General features: G+C 60.6%; 1 protein-coding gene across 1 annotated transcript; it reads right to left on the bottom strand.

The window, feature by feature from the left end:
- Nucleotides 1-4742: 4742 nt before the first annotated feature.
- On the bottom strand, nucleotides 4743-18564 carry MCM7 (minichromosome maintenance complex component 7; the record flags this gene model as incomplete). Its single annotated transcript, XM_062604268.1, has 5 exons — nucleotides 4743-4985; nucleotides 5733-5842; nucleotides 7385-7541; nucleotides 10116-10199; nucleotides 18171-18564. Coding segments are annotated over 5 exons (947 nt in total), but the record flags the coding sequence as incomplete, so codon positions are not given.
- Nucleotides 18565-19142: the final 578 nt, after the last annotated feature.

Here is a 19142-nt window from a genome sequence, read left to right as displayed (position 1 = left end):
GGTCTTCAATGGGGACTCAATGGGATCGTCAATGGGGAGGGGGTTCAATGGGGGACTCTAATAGAGACTCAATGGGTGTTCAATGGCGTCTTCAATAGAGACTCAATGGGGTCGTCAATGGGGACTCAATGGGGACTCAATGGGGATTCAATGGGGGTCGTCAATGGGGTCTTCAATGGGGACCCAATGGGGTCTTCAATGGGGACTCAATGGGGTCGTCAATGGGGTCATCAATGGGGATTCAATGGGGTCATCAATGGGGATTCAATGGGGTCGTCAATGGGGACTCAATGGGGGTCGTCAATGAGGTCGTCAATGGGGACTCAATGAGGTTGTCAATGGGGACTCAACGGGGTCTTCAATGGGGATTCAATGGGGTCATCAATGGAGACTCAATGGGGCATCAATGGGGTCTTCAATAGAGACTCAATGGGGTCGTCAATGGGGGTTGTCAATGGGGACTCAATGGGGAGTCAATGGGGTCATCAGTGGGGACTCAATGGGGAGTCAATAGGGTCATCAATGGGGACTCAATGGGGTCGTCAATGGGGATTCAATGGGGACTCAATGGGGATTCAATGGGGTCGTCAATATGGTCGTCAATGGGGGTCATCAATGGGGATTCAATGGGGACTCAATGGGGTCACCAATGGGGATTCAATGGGATCGTCAATGGGGACTCAATGGGGTCGTCAATGGGGAGTCAATGGGGAGTCAATGGGGGTCGTCAATGGGGTCTTCAATGGGGATTCAATGGGGGACTCAATAGAGACTCAATGGGGTCGTCAATGGGGATTCAATGGGGGTCATCAATGGGGAGTCAATGGGGATTCAATGGGGGTCGTCAATGGGGACTCAATGGGGACTCAATGGGGTCGTCAATGGGGAGGGGGTTCAATGGGGGACACTAATAGAGAATGGGGAGTCAATGGGGATTCAATGGGGAGTCAATGGGGTCAATGGAGACTCAATGGGGTCGTCAATGGGGATTCAATGGGGTCATCAATGGGGAGTCAATGGGGTCGCCATTGGGGTCATCAGTGGGGATTCAATGGGGTCGTCAATGGGGATTCAATGGAGACTCAGTGGGGGACTCAATGGGATCATCAATGGGGATTCAATGGAGAGTCAATGGGGTCGTCAATGGGGTTTTCAATAGAGACTCAATGGGGGTCGTCAATGGGGATTCAATGGGGTTGTCAATGGGGATTCAATGGGGTCATCAATTGAGACTCAATGAGGTCATCAATGGGGAGTCAATGGGGGCTCAATGGGGATTGAATGGGGGTCGTCAATGGGGATTCAATGTGGGTCGTCAATGGGGTCGTCAATGGAGACTCAATGGGGTCTTCAATGGGGATTCAATGGGGACTCAATGTGGATTCAATGGGGTCGTCAATGGGGACTCAATGGGGTCGTCAATGGGGACTCAATGGGGTCGTCAATGGGGACTCAATGGGGTCGTCAATGGGGACTCAATGGGGATTCAATGGGGGACTCAATAGAGACTCAATGGGGAGTCAATGGGGGTCGTCAATGGGGACTCAATGGGGTCGTCAATGGGGATTCAATGGGGTCATCAATTGAGACTCAATGAGGTCGTCAATGGGGGTCGTCAATGGGGATTCAATGGGGTCTTCAATGGGGTCGTCAATGGGGATTCAATGGGGGTCGTCAATGGGGTTGTCAATGGGGATTCAATGAGTTCGTCAATGGATACTCAATGGAGACTCAATGGGGTTGTCGATGGGGATTGAATGGGGTCGTCAATGGGGTCTTCAATAGAGACTGAATAGGGGTCTTCAACAGGTATTCAATGGGGTCGTCAATGGGGTCGTCAATGGGATCATCAATGGGGACTCAATGGGGGTCATCAGTGGGGTCTTCAGTGGGGTCTTCAATGGGGATTCAATGGGGTCGTCAATAGAGACTCAATGGGGGTCGTCAATGGGGGTCATCAATGGGGTCGTCAGTGGGGCTTCAATGGGGGTCTTCAATGGGGACTCAATGGGGTCTTCAATGGGGTTGTCAGTGGGGTCGTCAATGGGGACTCAATGGGGGTCTTCAATAGAGACTCAATGGGGGGCTTCAATGGGGATTCAATGGGGTCGTCAATGGGGTCATCAATGGGGCTCTGGGGGGTGTCAATGGGGGGGGTCAATGGGGTTCTAAGGGCAGGCAAAGAGGCTCCAAACCAGCACTTTATTGGTAAAACATATCCATGGGGCTGCCCCATAGATTTATAGGTCTGCCCCACATGTATATCGGCCTGACCCACACATCTCTAGGCCTGCCCCATAGAGCCCTAGGCCTGCCCCCTACATCCATGGGGCTGCCCCATAGCTCTCTAGGCCTGCCCCACAGATCTATGGGTCCTGCCCCATAGATAAGTGGGTCTGCCCCATAGCTCTCTAGGTCCTGCTCCATAGCTGTGTGGGGCCACCTTATAGCTCTCTTGCCCTGCCCCATGGATCTCTAGCCCTGCCCCATAGATGTGTGGGGCTGCCCCATAGCTCTCTAGCCCTGCCCCACAGACGTGCAGGTCTTCCCCATAGATCCATAGGCCCTGCCCCATAGATGTGCAGGTCTGCCCCACAGATGTGTGGGGCTGCCCCACAGATCTATAGGGCTGCCCCATAGATCTCTAGCCCTCCCCCATAGCTCTCTTAAGTCCTGCCCCATAGATGTGTGGTCTGCCCCATAGACGTGTGGGTCCGCCCCACAGATGTGTGGGTCCGCCCCACAGATCTATAGGGCTGCCCCATAGATGTGTGGGTCCGCCCCATAGCTCTCTAGCCCTCCCCCATAGCTCTCTTAAGTCCTGCCCCATAGATGTGTGCTCTGCCCCATAGACGTGTGGGTCCGCCCCACAGATCTATAGGGCTGCCCCACAGATCTCTAGCCCTCCCCCATAGCTCTCTTAAGTCCTGCCCCATAGATGCGTGGTCTGCCCCATAGATGTGTGGGTCCGCCCCACAGATGTGTGGGGCTGCCCCATAGATGTGTTGGTCTGCCCCATAGATCTCTAGCCCTCCCCCATACCTAAGTCCTGCCCCATAGATGTGTGGTCTGCCCCACAGACGTGTGGGTCCGCCCCATAGATGTGTGGGTCCACCCCACAGATGTGTTGGTCTGCCCCATAGATCTCTAGCCCTCCCCCATAGCTCTCTAGGTCCTGCCCCATAGATACGTGGTCTGCCCCATACATGTGTGGGTCCGCCCCACAGATGTGTGGGTCCGCCCCATAGATGCATGGTCTGCCCCATAGATGTGTTGGTCTGCCCCATAGATCTCTAGCCCTCCCCCATAGCTCTCTTAAGTCCTGCCCCATAGACGTGTGGGTCCGCCCCACAGATGCGTGGGTCCGCCCCATAGATTTCTAGCCCTCCCCCATAGCTCTCTTAAGTCCTGCCCCATAGATGTGTGGTCTGCCCCACAGAGGTATGGGTCCGCCCCACAGATGTGTGGGTCCGCCCCACAGATGTGTTGGTCTGCCCCATAGATCTCTAGCCCTCCCCCATAGCTCTCTAGGTCCTGCCCCATAGATACGTGGTCTGCCCCATACATGTGTGGGTCCGCCCCACAGATGTGTGGGTCTGCCCCACAGATCTATAGGGCTGCCCCATAGATGTGTGGGTCCGCCCCATAGCTCTCTAGCCCTCCCCCATAGCTCTCTTAAGTCCTGCCTCATAGATGCGTGGTCTGCCCCATAGATGTATGGGTCCACCCCATAGATGTGTGGGTCCGCCCCATAGATGCGTGGGTCTGCCCCACAGATCTATAGGGCTGCCCCACAGATCTCTAGCCCTCCCCCATAGCTCTCTTAAGTCCTGCCCCATAGATACGTGGTCTGCCCCACAGATGTATGGGTCCGCCCCATAGACGTGTGGGTCCGCCCCATAGACGTGTGGGTCCGCCCCACAGATGTGTTGGTCCGCCCCATAGATCTCTAGCCCTCCCCCATAGCTCTCTTAAGTCCTGCCCCATAGATACGTGGTCTGCCCCACAGAGGTATGGGTCCGCCCCATAGATGTGTTGGTCCGCCCCATAGATGTGTGGGTCCGCCCCATAGATCTCTAGCCCTCCCCCATAGCTCTCTTAAGTCCTGCCCCATAGATACCTGGTCCGCCCCACAGATGTGTGGGTCCGCCCCACAGATGTGTGGGTCCGCCCCACAGATCTATAGGGCTGCCCCACAGATCTCTAGCCCTGCCCCATAGCTCTCTTAAGTCCTGCCCCATAGATGCATGGTCCGCCCCACAGAGGTATGGGTCCGCCCCATAGATGTGTGGGTCCGCCCCATAGACGTGTGGGTCCGCCCCATAGATCTCTAGCCCTCCCCCATAGCTCTCTTAAGTCCTGCCCCATAGATGCGTGGTCTGCCCCATAGATGTGTGGGTCCGCCCCATAGACGTGTGGGTCCGCCCCATAGATCTCTAGCCCTCCCCCATAGCTCTCTTAAGTCCTGCCCCATAGATGCGTGGTCTGCCCCATAGATGTGTGGGTCCGCCCCATAGACGTGTGGGTCCGCCCCATAGATCTCTAGCCCTCCCCCATAGCTCTCTTAAGTCCTGCCCCATAGATGCGTGGTCTGCCCCATAGATGTGTGGGTCCGCCCCATAGACGTGTGGGTCCGCCCCATAGATCTCTAGCCCTCCCCCATAGCTCTCTTAAGTCCTGCCCCATAGACGTGCAGGTCCGCCCCACAGATGTGTGGGTCCGCCCCATAGACGTGCGGGTCCACCCCACAGATCTATAGGGCTGCCCCACAGATGTGTGGGGCTCAGACGAAGGTGACGCGGGTGCGGGCGGCGTTCACGTGCACCACGTTGAGCTCCTCGTACTCGTCCAGGGCCGCCCGCACCTGGGCCGGGGTGAAGCCCTTGGCCCCACAGCGCTCCAGGGCCTCGCTATAGGGCACGGCCCCACGGCCGCCCCCCAGCTCCCGCAGCGCCGCCAGGATGGCGTCAGAGGGGCGCTGGGGCCTGCGGGGGGGATGAGGGGGGGTTATGGGGGGGATATGGGGGGATATGGGGGGGAATGGGGGTGTGGGGGGGGAAATGGGGGGGATATGGGGGGATATGGGGGGATATGGGGGGGATATGGGGGGGATGTGGGGGGATGTGGGGGGGATGTGGGGGGGATATGGGGGGAGATGGGGGGGATATGGGGGGATATGGGGGGGATATGGGGGGATATGGGGGGGATATGGGGGGAGGGGGGATATGGGGGGATATGGGGGGATATAGGGGGGAAATGGGGGGGTTATGGCAGGATATGGGGGGATATGGGTCTCTATGGGTCTCTATGGGTCCCTATGGGTCTCTATGGGGTTCCTATGGGAGTCTATGGGGTCTCTATGGGTCTCTATGTGTCCCTATGGGTCTCTATGTGTCTCTATGGGTCTCTATGTGTCTCTATGGGTCTCTATGGGTCTCTATGGGTCTCTATGGGTCTCTATGGGTCTCTATGGGTCTCTATGGGTCTCTATGGGGCTCTATGGGGCTCTATGGGTCCCTATGGGTCTCTATGGGTCTCTATGGGGCCTCCATGGGTCTCTATGGGGCTCTATGGGGCTCTGTGGGGCTCTATGGGGCTCTATGGAGTCTCTATGTGTCTCTATGGGTCTCTATGGGTCTCTATGGGTCTCTATGGGGCTCTATGTGTCTCTATGGGTCTCTATGGGTCTCTATGGGTCTCTATGTGTCTCTATGGGTCCCTATGGGTCTCACCGTGGGCCCGGCTCCTGTTCTGTCTCCAGCGATTCCCGGCTCCTCTCCAGCAGCCGCACGGCCTCGGCCACGTCCTCGCGCTCCACCACGGCCCCCAGGCGCAGGCGGGCCTGGACCCATAGAGACCCATAGAGACCCATAGAGACCCATAGAGACCCATAGAGACCCATAGAGACCCATAGAGACCCATAGGGACCCATAGAGACCCATAGGGACCCATAGAGACCCATAGAGACCCATAGAGCCCCATAGAGACCCATAGAGACCCATAGAGACCCCATAGAGACCCATAGAGACACATAGAGACCCATAGAGACCCATAGAGACACATAGAGACCCATAGAGACCCATAGAGACCCATAGAGACACATAGAGACCCATAGAGACCCATAGAGACCCATAGAGACACATAGAGACCCATAGAGACCCATAGAGACCCATAGAGACCCCATAGAGACCCATAGAGACACATAGAGACCCATAGAGACCCATAGAGACCCATAGAGACACATAGAGACCCATAGAGACCCATAGAGACCCATAGAGACCCATAGAGACACATAGAGACCCATAGAGACCCATAGAGACCCATAGAGACACATAGAGACCCATAGAGACCCATAGAGACCCATAGAGACACATAGAGACCCATAGAGACCCATAGAGACCCATAGGGACCCATAGAGACCCATAGAGACCCATAGAGACCCATAGAGACCCATAGGGACCCATAGAGACCCATAGAGACCCATAGAGACCCATAGGGACCCATAGAGACCCATAGGGACCCATAGGGACCCATAGAGACCCATAGAGACCCATAGAGACCCATAGAGACCCATAGGGACACATAGAGACCCATAGAGACCCATAGAGACACATAGAGACCCATAGAGACCCATAGAGACCCATAGAGACCCATAGCAACCCATATACCCCCCATTCCACCCCCATTACCCCCCATGTCCCCCCCATTGTCCCCCCCTCTGCCCCCCAAGTGCCCCCCCCTGCCCCCCCAAGTGCTCCCCCCCCGCCCCCTCTCTGCCCCCCAAGTGCCCCCCCTCTGCCCCCCAAGTGCCCCCCTCTCCACCCCCCAAGTGCCCCCCCCGCTCCCCAAGTGCCCCCCTTCCACCCCCCAAGTGCCCCCCTCTGCCCCCCAAGTGCCCCCCTCTGCCCCCCAAGTGCCCCCCGCCCCCCAAGTGCCCCCCTCCGCCCAAGTGCCCCCCCGCCCCCCAAGTGCCCCCCTCTGCCCCCCAAGTGCCCCCCTCTGCCCCCCAAGTGCCCCCCCTCCGCCCAAGTGCCCCCCCTCTGCCCCCCAAGTGCCCGCCCGTCCCCAAGTGCCCCCCCTCCGCCCCATGCCCCCCAAGTGCCCCCTCGCCCCCCAAGTGCCCCCCATTGCCCCCCAAGTGCCCCCCACTGCCCCCCAAGTGCCCCCCATGCACCCCCCAAGTGCCCCCCAAGCCCCCCCCTCCCCCCCAGTGCCCCCCCTCTGCCCCCCAAGTGCCCCCCCCGCCCCCCAAGTGCTCCACCCCCGCCCCCCAAGTGCCCCCCTCTGCCCCCCAAGTGCCCCCCTCCACCCCCCAAGTGCCCCCTCTGCCCCCCAAGTGCCCCCCAAGTGCCCCCCCTCCGCCCCCCAAGTGCCCCCCCCTCACCAGCGCGGTGGCCATGCGCAGCAGGGCCAGGAGGCTGCGGGGGGAGGTGAAGCCGCCCCCTGCCCCACGGCGCAGCCCCACATAAGCGGCCGTGAGGGGCTCGGCCAGCGCGGGGGGCACCCGGGGCTGCTGCCGCTTGCACAGGGCCAGGTACCGCCTGCAGGGGCAATGGGGCAATGGGGCTATGGGGGGCTATGGGGGCTATGGGGAGCTATGGGGCAGTGGGGGCATGGGGAGCATGGGGGCTATGGGGGCTATGGGGAGCTATGGGGCAATAGGGTGCTATGGGGCAGTGGGGGTGATGGGGAGCTATGGGGCGATGGGGGGCAATGGGGAGATGGGGCTATGGGGAGCTATGGGGAGCTATGGGGCAATGGGGCAATGGGGAGCTATGGGGGGGGGAGCTATGGGGCGATGGGGGGCAATGGGGAGGCTATGGGGAGCTATGGGGAGCTATGGGGCAGTGGGGGCTATGGGGGGTGATGGGGGCAATGGGGCTAAGGGGAGCTATGGGGAGCTATGGGGGGCTATGGGGAGGCAATGGGGGCAATGGGGGGTGATGGGGGCTATGGGGCTATGGGGAGCTATTGGGCAATGGGGCTATGGGGCTATGGGGCAATGGGGCAATGGGGGCTATGGGGAGCTATGGGGGCTATGGGGAGCTATGGGGCAGTGGGGCCTATGGGGGCTATGGGGCAATGGGGGGCGATGGGGCTATGGGGAGCTATGGGGCAGTGGGGGTGATGGGGGCAATGGGGAGCTATGGGGGCTATGGGGAGCTATGGGGAGCTATGGGGGCTATGGGGAGCTATGGGGAGCTATGGGGAGCTATGGGGGCTATGGGGAGCTATGGGGAGCTATGGGGAGCTATGGGGAGCTATGGGGAGCTATGGGGCAATGGGGAGCTATGGGGAGCTATGGGGAGCTATGGGGCAATGGGGAGCTATGGGGCAGTGGGGGCTATGGGGCAACAGGGGGCCATGGGGCAATGGGGGTGATGGGGAGCTATGGGGCAGCAGGGGTGATGGGGGCTATGGGGCAATGGGGGCTATGGGGGGCTATGGGGCAATGGGGAGCTATGGGGAGCTATGGGGCAGTGGGGCAACAGGGGGCTATGGGGCAGTGGGGGTGATGGGGAGCTATGGGGCAATGGGGAGCTATGGGGCAGTGCAGGGTGATGGGGCGATGGGGCTATGGGGAGCTATGGGGCGGTGGGGGCTATGGGGCAGTGGGGGGTGATGGGGGCAATGGGGCGATGGGGGCTATGGGGAGCTATGGGGCAGTGGGGGGTGATGGGGAGCTATGGGGCAGAGGGGAGCTATGGGGAGCTATGGGGCAATGGGGAGCTATGGGGCAGAGGGGAGCTATGGGGAGCTATGGGGCAATGGGGGGCGAGGGGGGCAATGGGGAGCTATGGGGCAGTGGGGCAACAGGGGCTATGGGGCAATGGGGGGCAATAGGGCAATAGGGGGCTATGGGGCAATGGGGGGCAATGGGGTGATGGGGGCTATGGGGAGCTATGGGGCAGTGGGGCAATAGGGTGCTATGGGGCAGTGGGGTGTGATGGGGTCAATGGGGCAATGGGGGCAATGGGGCGATGGGGCTATGGGGAGCTATGGGGAGCTATGGGGCAGTGGGGGGCAAGGGGGAGCTATGGGGCAGTGGGGCAACAGGGGGCTATGGGGGCTATGGGGAGCTATGGGGCTATGGGGAGCTATGGGGCAGTGGGGGGTGATGGGGGCAATGGGGGGCAAGGGGGCGATGGGGGCTATGGGGAGCTATGGGGCAGTGGGGGCAATGGGGAGCTATGGGGCAACAGGGGGCTATGGGACAATGGGGGGCAATGGGGGTAATGGGGGGGACATGGGGGGTGATGGGGGGCAATGGGGGGTAATGGAAGCCAGAGGGATCCATAGGGTGGATGTGGGGTAGGGATCTATGGGGCGGATATGGGGCAGGGAGCCATGGGGATCTATGGGGCGGATGTGGGGCAGGGATCCATAGGGATCTATGGGGTGGATGTGGGGCAGGGATCCATGGGGCGGATGTGGGGCAGGGATCCATAGGGGTGGATGTGGGGCAGGGATCTATGGGGCGGATGTGGGGCAGGGATCTATGGGGTGGATGTGGGGCAGGGATCTATGGGGTGGATGTGGGGCAGGGATCTATGGGGTGGATGTGGGGCAGGGATCTATGGGGTGGATGTGGGGCAGGGATCTATGGGGTGGATGTGGGGCAGCGATCCATGGGGCGGATGTGGGGCAGGGATCCATGGGGCGGATGTGGGGCAGGGATCCATGGGGCGGATGTGGGGCAGGGATCTATGGGGCGGATGTGGGGCAGGGATCTATGGGGCGGATGTGGGGCAGGGATCTATGGGGCGGATGTGGGGCAGGGATCCATAGGGATCCATGGGGCGGATGTGGGGCAGGGATCTATGGGGCGGATGTGGGGCAGGGATCTATGGGGCGGATGTGGGGCAGGGATCTATGGGGTGGATGTGGGGCAGGGATCTATGGGGTGGATGTGGGGCAGGGATCCATAGGGATCTATGGGGTGGATGTGGGGCAGGGATCTATGGGGTGGATGTGGGGCAGGGATCCATGGGGCGGATGTGGGGCAGGGATCTATGGGGCGGATGTGGGGCAGGGATCTATGGGGCGGATGTGGGGCAGGGATCCATGGGGCGGATGTGGGGCAGGGATCTATGGGTCCGGGGACGCCCCCTCACCTCATGAGCTTCATGTCCAGGGGCTGGAAGGCGCCGGGGGGCTCCCGGTTGTGGCGGTGCACGAAGGTGATGTGGTGGGCGAGGCTGTGGGGCAGCCCCATAGCGTTAGTGGGGCACCAGCCCCACATCTCCCTATGGCTCCATCCCTATGGGTCCAGCCCCACACATCCCTATGGCTCCATCCCCTATACATCCATTCTCTATGGCTCCATCCCTATGGGTCCAGCCCCACATCTCCCTATAGCTCCATCCCCTATGGGTCCAGCCCCACATCTCCCTATAGCTCCATCCTCTATAGATCCATTCTCTATGGCTCCATCCCTATGGGTCCAGCCCCACATCTCCCTATGGCTCCACCCCTATGGGTCCAGCCCCACACATCCCTATGGCTCCATCCCCTATACATCCATTCTCTATGGCTCCATCCCTATGGGTCCAGCCCCACATCTCCCTATGGCTCCACCCCTATGGGTCCAGCCCCACACATCCCTATGGCTCCATCCCCTATACATCCATTCTCTATGGCTCCATCCCTATGGGTCCAGCCCCACATCTCCCTATAGCTCCATCCCCTATGGGTCCAGCCCCACATCTCCCTATAGCTCCATCCTCTATAGATCCATTCCCTATGGCTCCATCCCCTATAGATCCAGCCTCTATGGGTCCAGCCCCACACATCTATGGCTCCATCCCTATGGGTCCAGCCCCACACATCCCTATAGCTCCATCCTCTATAGATCCATTCTCTATGGCTCCATCCCCTATAGATCCCGCCTCTGTGGGTCCAGCCCCACATATCTATGGCTCCATCCCTATGGGTCCAGCCCCACACATCCCTATGGCTCCATCCCCTATAAATCCATTCTCTATGGCTCCATCTCCTATAGATCCAGCCTCTGTGGGTCGAGCCCCACACATCTATGGCTCCCAGCCCCACACATCCCTATGTGTCCAGCCCCACACATCCGTGGGTCCCAGCCCCACATATATGGCTCCAATCCCACACATCTATGGGTCCCAGCCCCACACATCCCTATGTGTCCAGCCCCACACATCCGTGGGTCCCAGGCCCACATATATGTGTCCAGCCCCACACATCCCTATAGCTCCCAGCCCCACACATCCATGGCTCCATCCCCACATATCCATGGCTCCAGCCCGACGCTTCCATGTGTCCAGTCCCACACATCTATGGGTCCAGCCCCACATATCTATGGGTCTAACCCCACACATCCATAGCTCCCAGCCCCACACATCTATAGGTCCCAGACCCACACATCCAAAGCTCCCAGCCCCACAGATCCACGACTCCAGCCCCACAGATCCACAGGTCCAGCCCCACACATCCACGGGTCCAGCCCCACACATCCATGCCACCAGCCCCACACATCTATGGGTCCCAGCCCCACACATCCACGGCTCCAGCCCCACATCCACAGCTCCAGCCCCGCGCATCTATGGGTCCCAGCCCCACACATCCACGGCTCCAGCCCTGCGCATCTATGGGTCCCAGCCCCACATATCCACGACTCCAGCCCCACACATCTATGGGTCCAGTCCCACACATTCATGTGTCCAGCCCCACAGACCCACGACTCCAGCCCCACACATCTATGGGTCCAGCCCCACATATCCACGACTCCAGCCCCACACATCTATGACTCCAGCCCCACACATTTTGTGTCCCGCCCCACACATCCACGACTCCAGCCCCATAGATCTATGGGTCCAGCCCCACACATTTTGTGTCCAGCCCCACACATCCACGACTCCAGCCCCACACATCCACGACTCCAGCCCCACACATTTTGTGTCCAGCCCCACACATCCATGGCTCCCAGCCCCATAGATCCGTGGGTCCAGCCCCATAGATCCGTGGCTCCCAGCCCCATAGATCCGTGGGTCGCAGCCCCATAGATCCGTGGCTCCAGCCCCATAGATCCGTGGCTCCCAGCCCCATAGATCCGTGGCTCCAGCCCCATAGATCCGTGGGTCGCAGCCCCCTACCTGAGGTCCCTGCTCCTCGCGGGCCGGTCCCTCACCCCCCAGACGAGATCAAAGCGCGAGCTCAGCGCCGGCTCCAGCCCCACACATCCACGACTCCAGCCCCACACATTTTGTGTCCAGCCCCACACATCTATGGGTCCAGCCCCACAGATCCACGACTCCAGCCCCACACATCTATGGGTCCAGCCCCACACATCCACGACTCCAGCCCCATAGATCCATGACTCCAGCCCCACACATCCACGACTCCAGCCCCACAGATCTATGGGTCCAGCCCCACACATCCACGACTCCAGCCCCACACATTTTGTGTCCAGCCCCACACATCCACGACTCCAGCCCCACACATTTTGTGTCCAGCCCCATAGATCCGTGGGTCCAGCCCCACACATCCACGACTCCAGCCCCACACATTTTGTGTCCAGCCCCACACATCCACGACTCCAGCCCCACACATTTTGTGTCCAGCCCCATAGATCCGTGGGTCCAGCCCCACACATCCACGACTCCAGCCCCACACATTTTGTGTCCAGCCCCACATATCCACGACTCCAGCCCCATAGATCCGTGGCTCCAGCCCCATAGATCCGTGGGTCGCAGCCCCCTACCTGAGGTCCCTGCTCCTCGCGGGCCGGTCCCTCACCCCCCAGACGAGATCAAAGCGCGAGCTCAGCGCCGGCTCCAGCCCCACACATCCACGACTCCAGCCCCATAGATCTATGGGTCCAGCCCCACACATTTTGTGTCCAGCCCCACACATCCACGACTCCAGCCCCATAGATCTATGGGTCCAGCCCCACACATTTTGTGTCCAGCCCCATAGATCCACGACTCCAGCCCCACACATTTTGTGTCCAGCCCCATAGATCCACGACTCCAGCCCCACAGATCCACGACTCCAGCCCCATAGATCTATGGGTCCAGCCCCACACATTTTGTGTCCAGCCCCACACATCCACGACTCCAGCCCCACACATTTTGTGTCCAGCCCCACACATCTATGGGTCCAGCCCCACACATTTTGTGTCCAGCCCCATAGATCTATGGGTCCAGCCCCACACATTTTGTGTCCAGCCCCACACATCCACGTCTCCAGCCCCATAGATCCGTGGGTCCCAGCCCCACACATCCCTAGCTCCCAGCCCCATAGATCCATGGCTCCCAGCCCCATAGATCCGTGGCTCCCAGCCCCACAGCTCCGTGGGTCGCAGCCCCCTACCTGAGGTCCCTGCTCCTCGCGGGCCGGTCCCTCACCCCCCAGACGAGATCAAAGCGCGAGCTCAGCGCCGGCTCCAGCCCCACACATCCACGACTCCAGCCCCATAGATCTATGGGTCCAGCCCCACACATTTTGTGTCCAGCCCCATAGATCTATGGGTCCAGCCCCACATATTTTCTGTCCAGCCCCATAGATCCGTGGCTCCCAGCCCCATAGATCCGTGGGTCGCAGCCCCACACATCTATGGGTCCAGCCCCACAGCTCCGTGGGTCGCAGCCCCCTACCTGAGGTCCCTGCTCCTCGCGGGCCGGTCCCTCACCCCCCAGACGAGATCAAAGCGCGAGCTCAGCGCCGGCTCCAGCCCCACACATCCACGACTCCAGCCCCATAGATCTATGGGTCCAGCCCCACACATTTTGTGTCCAGCCCCATAGATCCGTGGGTCGCAGCCCCATAGATCCGTGGCTCCCAGCCCCATAGATCCGTGGGTCGCAGCCCCACACATCTATGGGTCCAGCCCCACAGCTCCGTGGGTCGCAGCCCCCTACCTGAGGTCCCTGCTCCTCGCGGGCCGGTCCCTCACCCCCCAGACGAGATCAAAGCGCGAGCTCAGCGCCGGCTCCAGCCCCACGTTGCTCTCCGTGGGTCTCCGTGGGTCCCAGCGCCCCATAGGCGGGTTGGCGGCAGCCAATAGGGCGCAGCGCGCGTTGAGCCTGGCGGCCACGCCCGCTTTGGCCACCGAGAGGCGCTGTTGCTCCATGGCCTCGTAGAGCGCCGCCCGCTCCAGCCCCACGGCTCCAGCCCCACATCCACGGCTCCAGCCCCGCGCATCTATGGGGCCAGCGCCGCGCGTCTATGGGTCCCAGACCCACACATCTATGGGTCCCAGCCCCACACATCTATGGGTCCAGTGCCGCGCATCTATGGGTCCCAGCCCCACACATCTATGGGTCCAGTGCCGCGCATCTATGGGTCCCAGCCCCACACATCTATGGGTCCAGTGCCGCGCATCTATGGGTCCAGCGCCACACATCCACGACTCCAGCCCCACACATCCACGACTCCAGCCCCATAGATCTATGGGTCCAGCCCCACACATCCACGACTCCAGACCCACACATCCATGACTCCAGCCCCACAGATCCACGACTCCAGCCCCACACATTTTGTGTCCAGCCCCACACATCCACGACTCCAGCCCCACACATTTTGTGTCCAGCCCCACACATCCACGGCTCCAGCCCCATAGATCTATGGGTCCAGCCCCACACATTTTGTGTCCAGCCCCACACATCCACAACTCCAGTCCCACAGATCTATGGGTCCAGCCCCACACATCCACGACTCCAGCCCCACACATTTTGTTTCCAGCCCCACACATCCACGACTCCAGCCCCATAGATCCGTGGGTCCAGCCCCACACATCCACGACTCCAGCCCCATAGATCCATGGCTCCAGCCCCATAGATCTATGGGTCCAGCCCCACACATTTTGTGTCCAGCCCCATAGATCCATGGCTCCAGCCCCATAGATCTATGGGTCCAGCCCCACACATTTTGTGTCCAGCCCCATAGATCTATGGGTCTAGCCCCACACATCCACGACTCCAGCCCCACAGCTCCGTGGCTCCAGCCCCATAGATCCGTGGGTCGCAGCCCCACAGCTCCGTGGGTCGCAGCCCCCTACCTGAGGTCCCTGCTCCTCGCGGGCCGGTCCCTCACCCCCCAGACGAGATCAAAGCGCGAGCTCAGCGCCGGCTCCAGCCCCACGTTGCTCTCCGTGGGTCTCCGTGGGTCCCAGCGCCCCATAGGCGGGTTGGCGGCAGCCAATAGGGCGCAGCGCGCGTTGAGCCTGGCGGCCACGCCCGCTTTGGCCACCGAGAGGCGCTGTTGCTCCATGGCCTCGTAGAGCGCCGCCCGCTCCAGCCCCACGGCTCCAGCCCCACATCCACGGCTCCAGCCCCGCGCATCTATGGGGCCAGCGCCACACATCTATGGGTCCCAGCCCCACACATCTATGGGGCCAGCGCCACGCATCTATGGGTCCCAGCCCCACACATCTATGGGTCCAGCCCCAGACATCCACGGCTCCAGCCCCATAGATCTATGGGTCCAGCCCCACACATTTTGTGTCCAGCCCCACACATCCACGACTCCAGCCCCACACATTTTGTGTCCAGCCCCATAGATCCACGACTCCAGCCCCATAGATCCACGACTCCAGCCCCATAGATCCATGGGTCCAGCCCCACACATCCACGATTCCAGCCCCACACATTTTGTGTCCAGCCCCACACATTTTGTGTCCAGCCCCACAGATCTATGGGTCCAGCCCCACACATCCACGACTCCAGCCCCACACATTTTGTGTCCAGCCCCATAGATCTATGGGTCCAGCCCCACACATCCACGACTCCAGCCCCATAGATCTATGGGTCCAGCCCCACACATTTTGTGTCCAGCCCCACACATCCACGACTCCAGCCCCATAGATCTACAGCCCCACACATTTTGTGTCCAGCCCCATAGATCCACGACTCCAGCCCCACACATTTTGTGTCCAGCCCCACACATCCACGACTCCAGCCCCACACATCCACGACTCCAGCCCCACACATCCACGACTCCAGCCCCATAGATCCACGACTCCAGCCCCATAGATCTATGGGTCCAGCCCCACACATTTTCTGTCCAGCCCCATAGATCCGTGGCTCCAGCCCCACACATTGGCTCCTCACAGCCCCACAGCCCCACAGCTCCACGGTCCAGCCCCATGGCCCACAGCTGTTGCTCCAGGCCTCGTGGGTCCGCCGCCCGCTCCAGCCCCACGTGCTCCATCCCAGCCCCACAGCTCCGTGGCTCCAGCCCCATCCGTGGGTCCGCCCCATAGATCCGTGGGTCGCAGCCCCATAGATCCACACACACACACACACACACACACACACACACACACACACACACACACACACACACACACACACACACACACACACACACACACACACACACACACACACACACACACACACACACACACACACACACACACACACACACACACACACACACACACACACACACACACACACACACACACACACACACACACACACACACACACACACACACACACACAACACACACACACACACACACACACACACACACACACACACACACACACACACACACACACACACACACACACACACACACACACACACACACACACACACACACACACACACACACACACACACACACACACACACACACACACACACACACACACACACACACACACACACACACACACACACACACACACACACACACACACACACACACACACACACACACACACACACACACACACACACACACACACACACACACACACACACACACACACACACACACACACACACACACACACACACACACACACACACACACACACACACACACACACACACACACACACACACACACACACACACACACACACACACACACACACACACACACACACACACACACACACACACACACACACACACACACACACACACACACACACACACACACACACACACACACACACACACACACACACACACACACACACACACACACACACACACACACACACACACACACACACACACACACACACACACACACACACACACACACACACACACACACACACACACACACACACACACACACACACACACACACACACACACACACACACACACACACACACACACACACACACACACACACACACACACACACACACACACACACACACACACACACACACACACACACACACACACACACACACACACACACACACACACACACACACACACACACACACACACACACACACACACACACACACACACACACACACACACACACACACACACACACACACACACACACACACACACACACACACACACACACACACACACACACACACACACACACACACACACACACACACACACACACACACACACACACACACACACACACACACACACACACACACACACACACACACACACACACACACACACACACACACACACACACACACACACACACACACACACACACACACACACACACACACACGGCTCCCAGCCCCATAGATCCGTGGGTCCAGCCCCATAGATCCGTCCCAGCCCCACAGCTCCCAGCCCCACACATCTGATCCCTGCTCCACACATTTTGGTCCAGCCCCATACGAGATCAAAGCGATCCAGCCCCACACATCCACGACTCCAGCCCCATAGATCTATGGGCCCAGCCCCACACATTTTGTGTCCAGCCCCACACATCCACGACTCCAGCCCCATAGATCCACGACTCCAGCCCCACAGATCCACAACTCCAGCCCCATAGATCTATGGGTCCAGCCCCACACATCCACGACTCCAGCCCCACACATTTTGTGTCCAGCCCCATAGATCCATGGCTCCCAGCCCCATAGATCCGTGGCTCCAGCCCCATAGATCCGTGGGTCCAGCCCCACACATCCACGACTCCAGCCCCATAGATCTATGGGTCCAGCCCCACACATTTTCTGTCCAGCCCCACAGATCCACGACTCCAGCCCCACAGCTCCGTGGCTCCCAGCCCCATAGATCCGTGGGTCGCAGCCCCATAGATCCGTGGCTCCCAGCCCCATAGATCCGTGGCTCCAGCCCCATAGATCCGTGGGTCGCAGCCCCATAGATCCGTGGCTCCAGCCCCATAGATCCGTGGGTCGCAGCCCCATAGATCCGTGGGTCGCAGCCCCCTACCTGAGGTCCCTGCTCCTCGCGGGCCGGTCCCTCACCCCCCAGACGAGATCAAAGCGCGAGCTCAGCGCCGGCTCCAGCCCCACGTTGCTCTCCGTGGGTCTCCGTGGGTCCCAGCGCCCCATAGGCGGGTTGGCGGCAGCCAATAGGGCGCAGCGCGCGTTGAGCCTGGCGGCCACGCCCGCTTTGGCCACCGAGAGGCGCTGTTGCTCCATGGCCTCGTAGAGCGCCGCCCGTTCCGGAAGCGGAAGTTTATCGAGTTCGTCCAAGGCGCAGACGCCGCCGTCCGAGAGGACGAGGGCGCCCCCTTGCAGCGCGGAGGACCCCGTCAGGGGGTCTCGGAGGACCGAGGCCGTGAGGCCGCAACCGGAGGAACCGCGGGCGGAGGTCAAAGAGCCTGGGGGGAGGGGAGAGAGAGAGGGGGGGAGGGGTTATTATGGGATGGGGGAGGGGTTATTATGGGATGGGGGAGGGGGGGAGGGGTTATTATGGGGTGGATGAGGGGGGGTTGGGGGGAGGGGGATGTGGGGTGGAGGTCAGGGAGCCTGGGGGGAGGGGAGAGAGAGGGGGGGAGGGGTTATTATGGGATGGATGAGGGGGGGAGGGGGGGTTATTATGGGGTGGGGGAGGGGGGGAGGGGGGAGGGGGAGGGCAGTTATGGGGCAGAGGTCAGGGAGCCTGGGGGGAGGGGAGAGAGGGGGAGGGGTTATTATGGGATGGGGGAGGGGGGGAGGGGGGGTTATGGGGTGGGGGAGGGGGGAGGGGGTGGGGGGGATGTGGGGGGGATATGGGGTGGAGGTCAGGGAGCCTGGGGGGAGGGGAGAGAGGGGTTATTATGGGATGGATGAGGGGGGAGGGGGGGTTATGGGGGGGGGGGGGGGGGGCGGTGGTGGGGGGGGGGGGGGGGGGATATGGGGTGGAGGTCAGGGAGCCTGGGGGGAGGGGAGAGAGGGGTTATTATGGGATGGGGGAGGG

This window comes from Pezoporus occidentalis, unplaced genomic scaffold, assembly GCF_034315485.1.
Source record: "Pezoporus occidentalis ecotype Australia unplaced genomic scaffold, CSIRO_AGI_Poc_V1 ctg846, whole genome shotgun sequence".
In the NCBI taxonomy this organism is placed as follows: Eukaryota; Metazoa; Chordata; class Aves; order Psittaciformes; family Psittacidae; genus Pezoporus; species Pezoporus occidentalis.
This window is presented reverse-complemented; position numbering and strand designations above follow the sequence as displayed.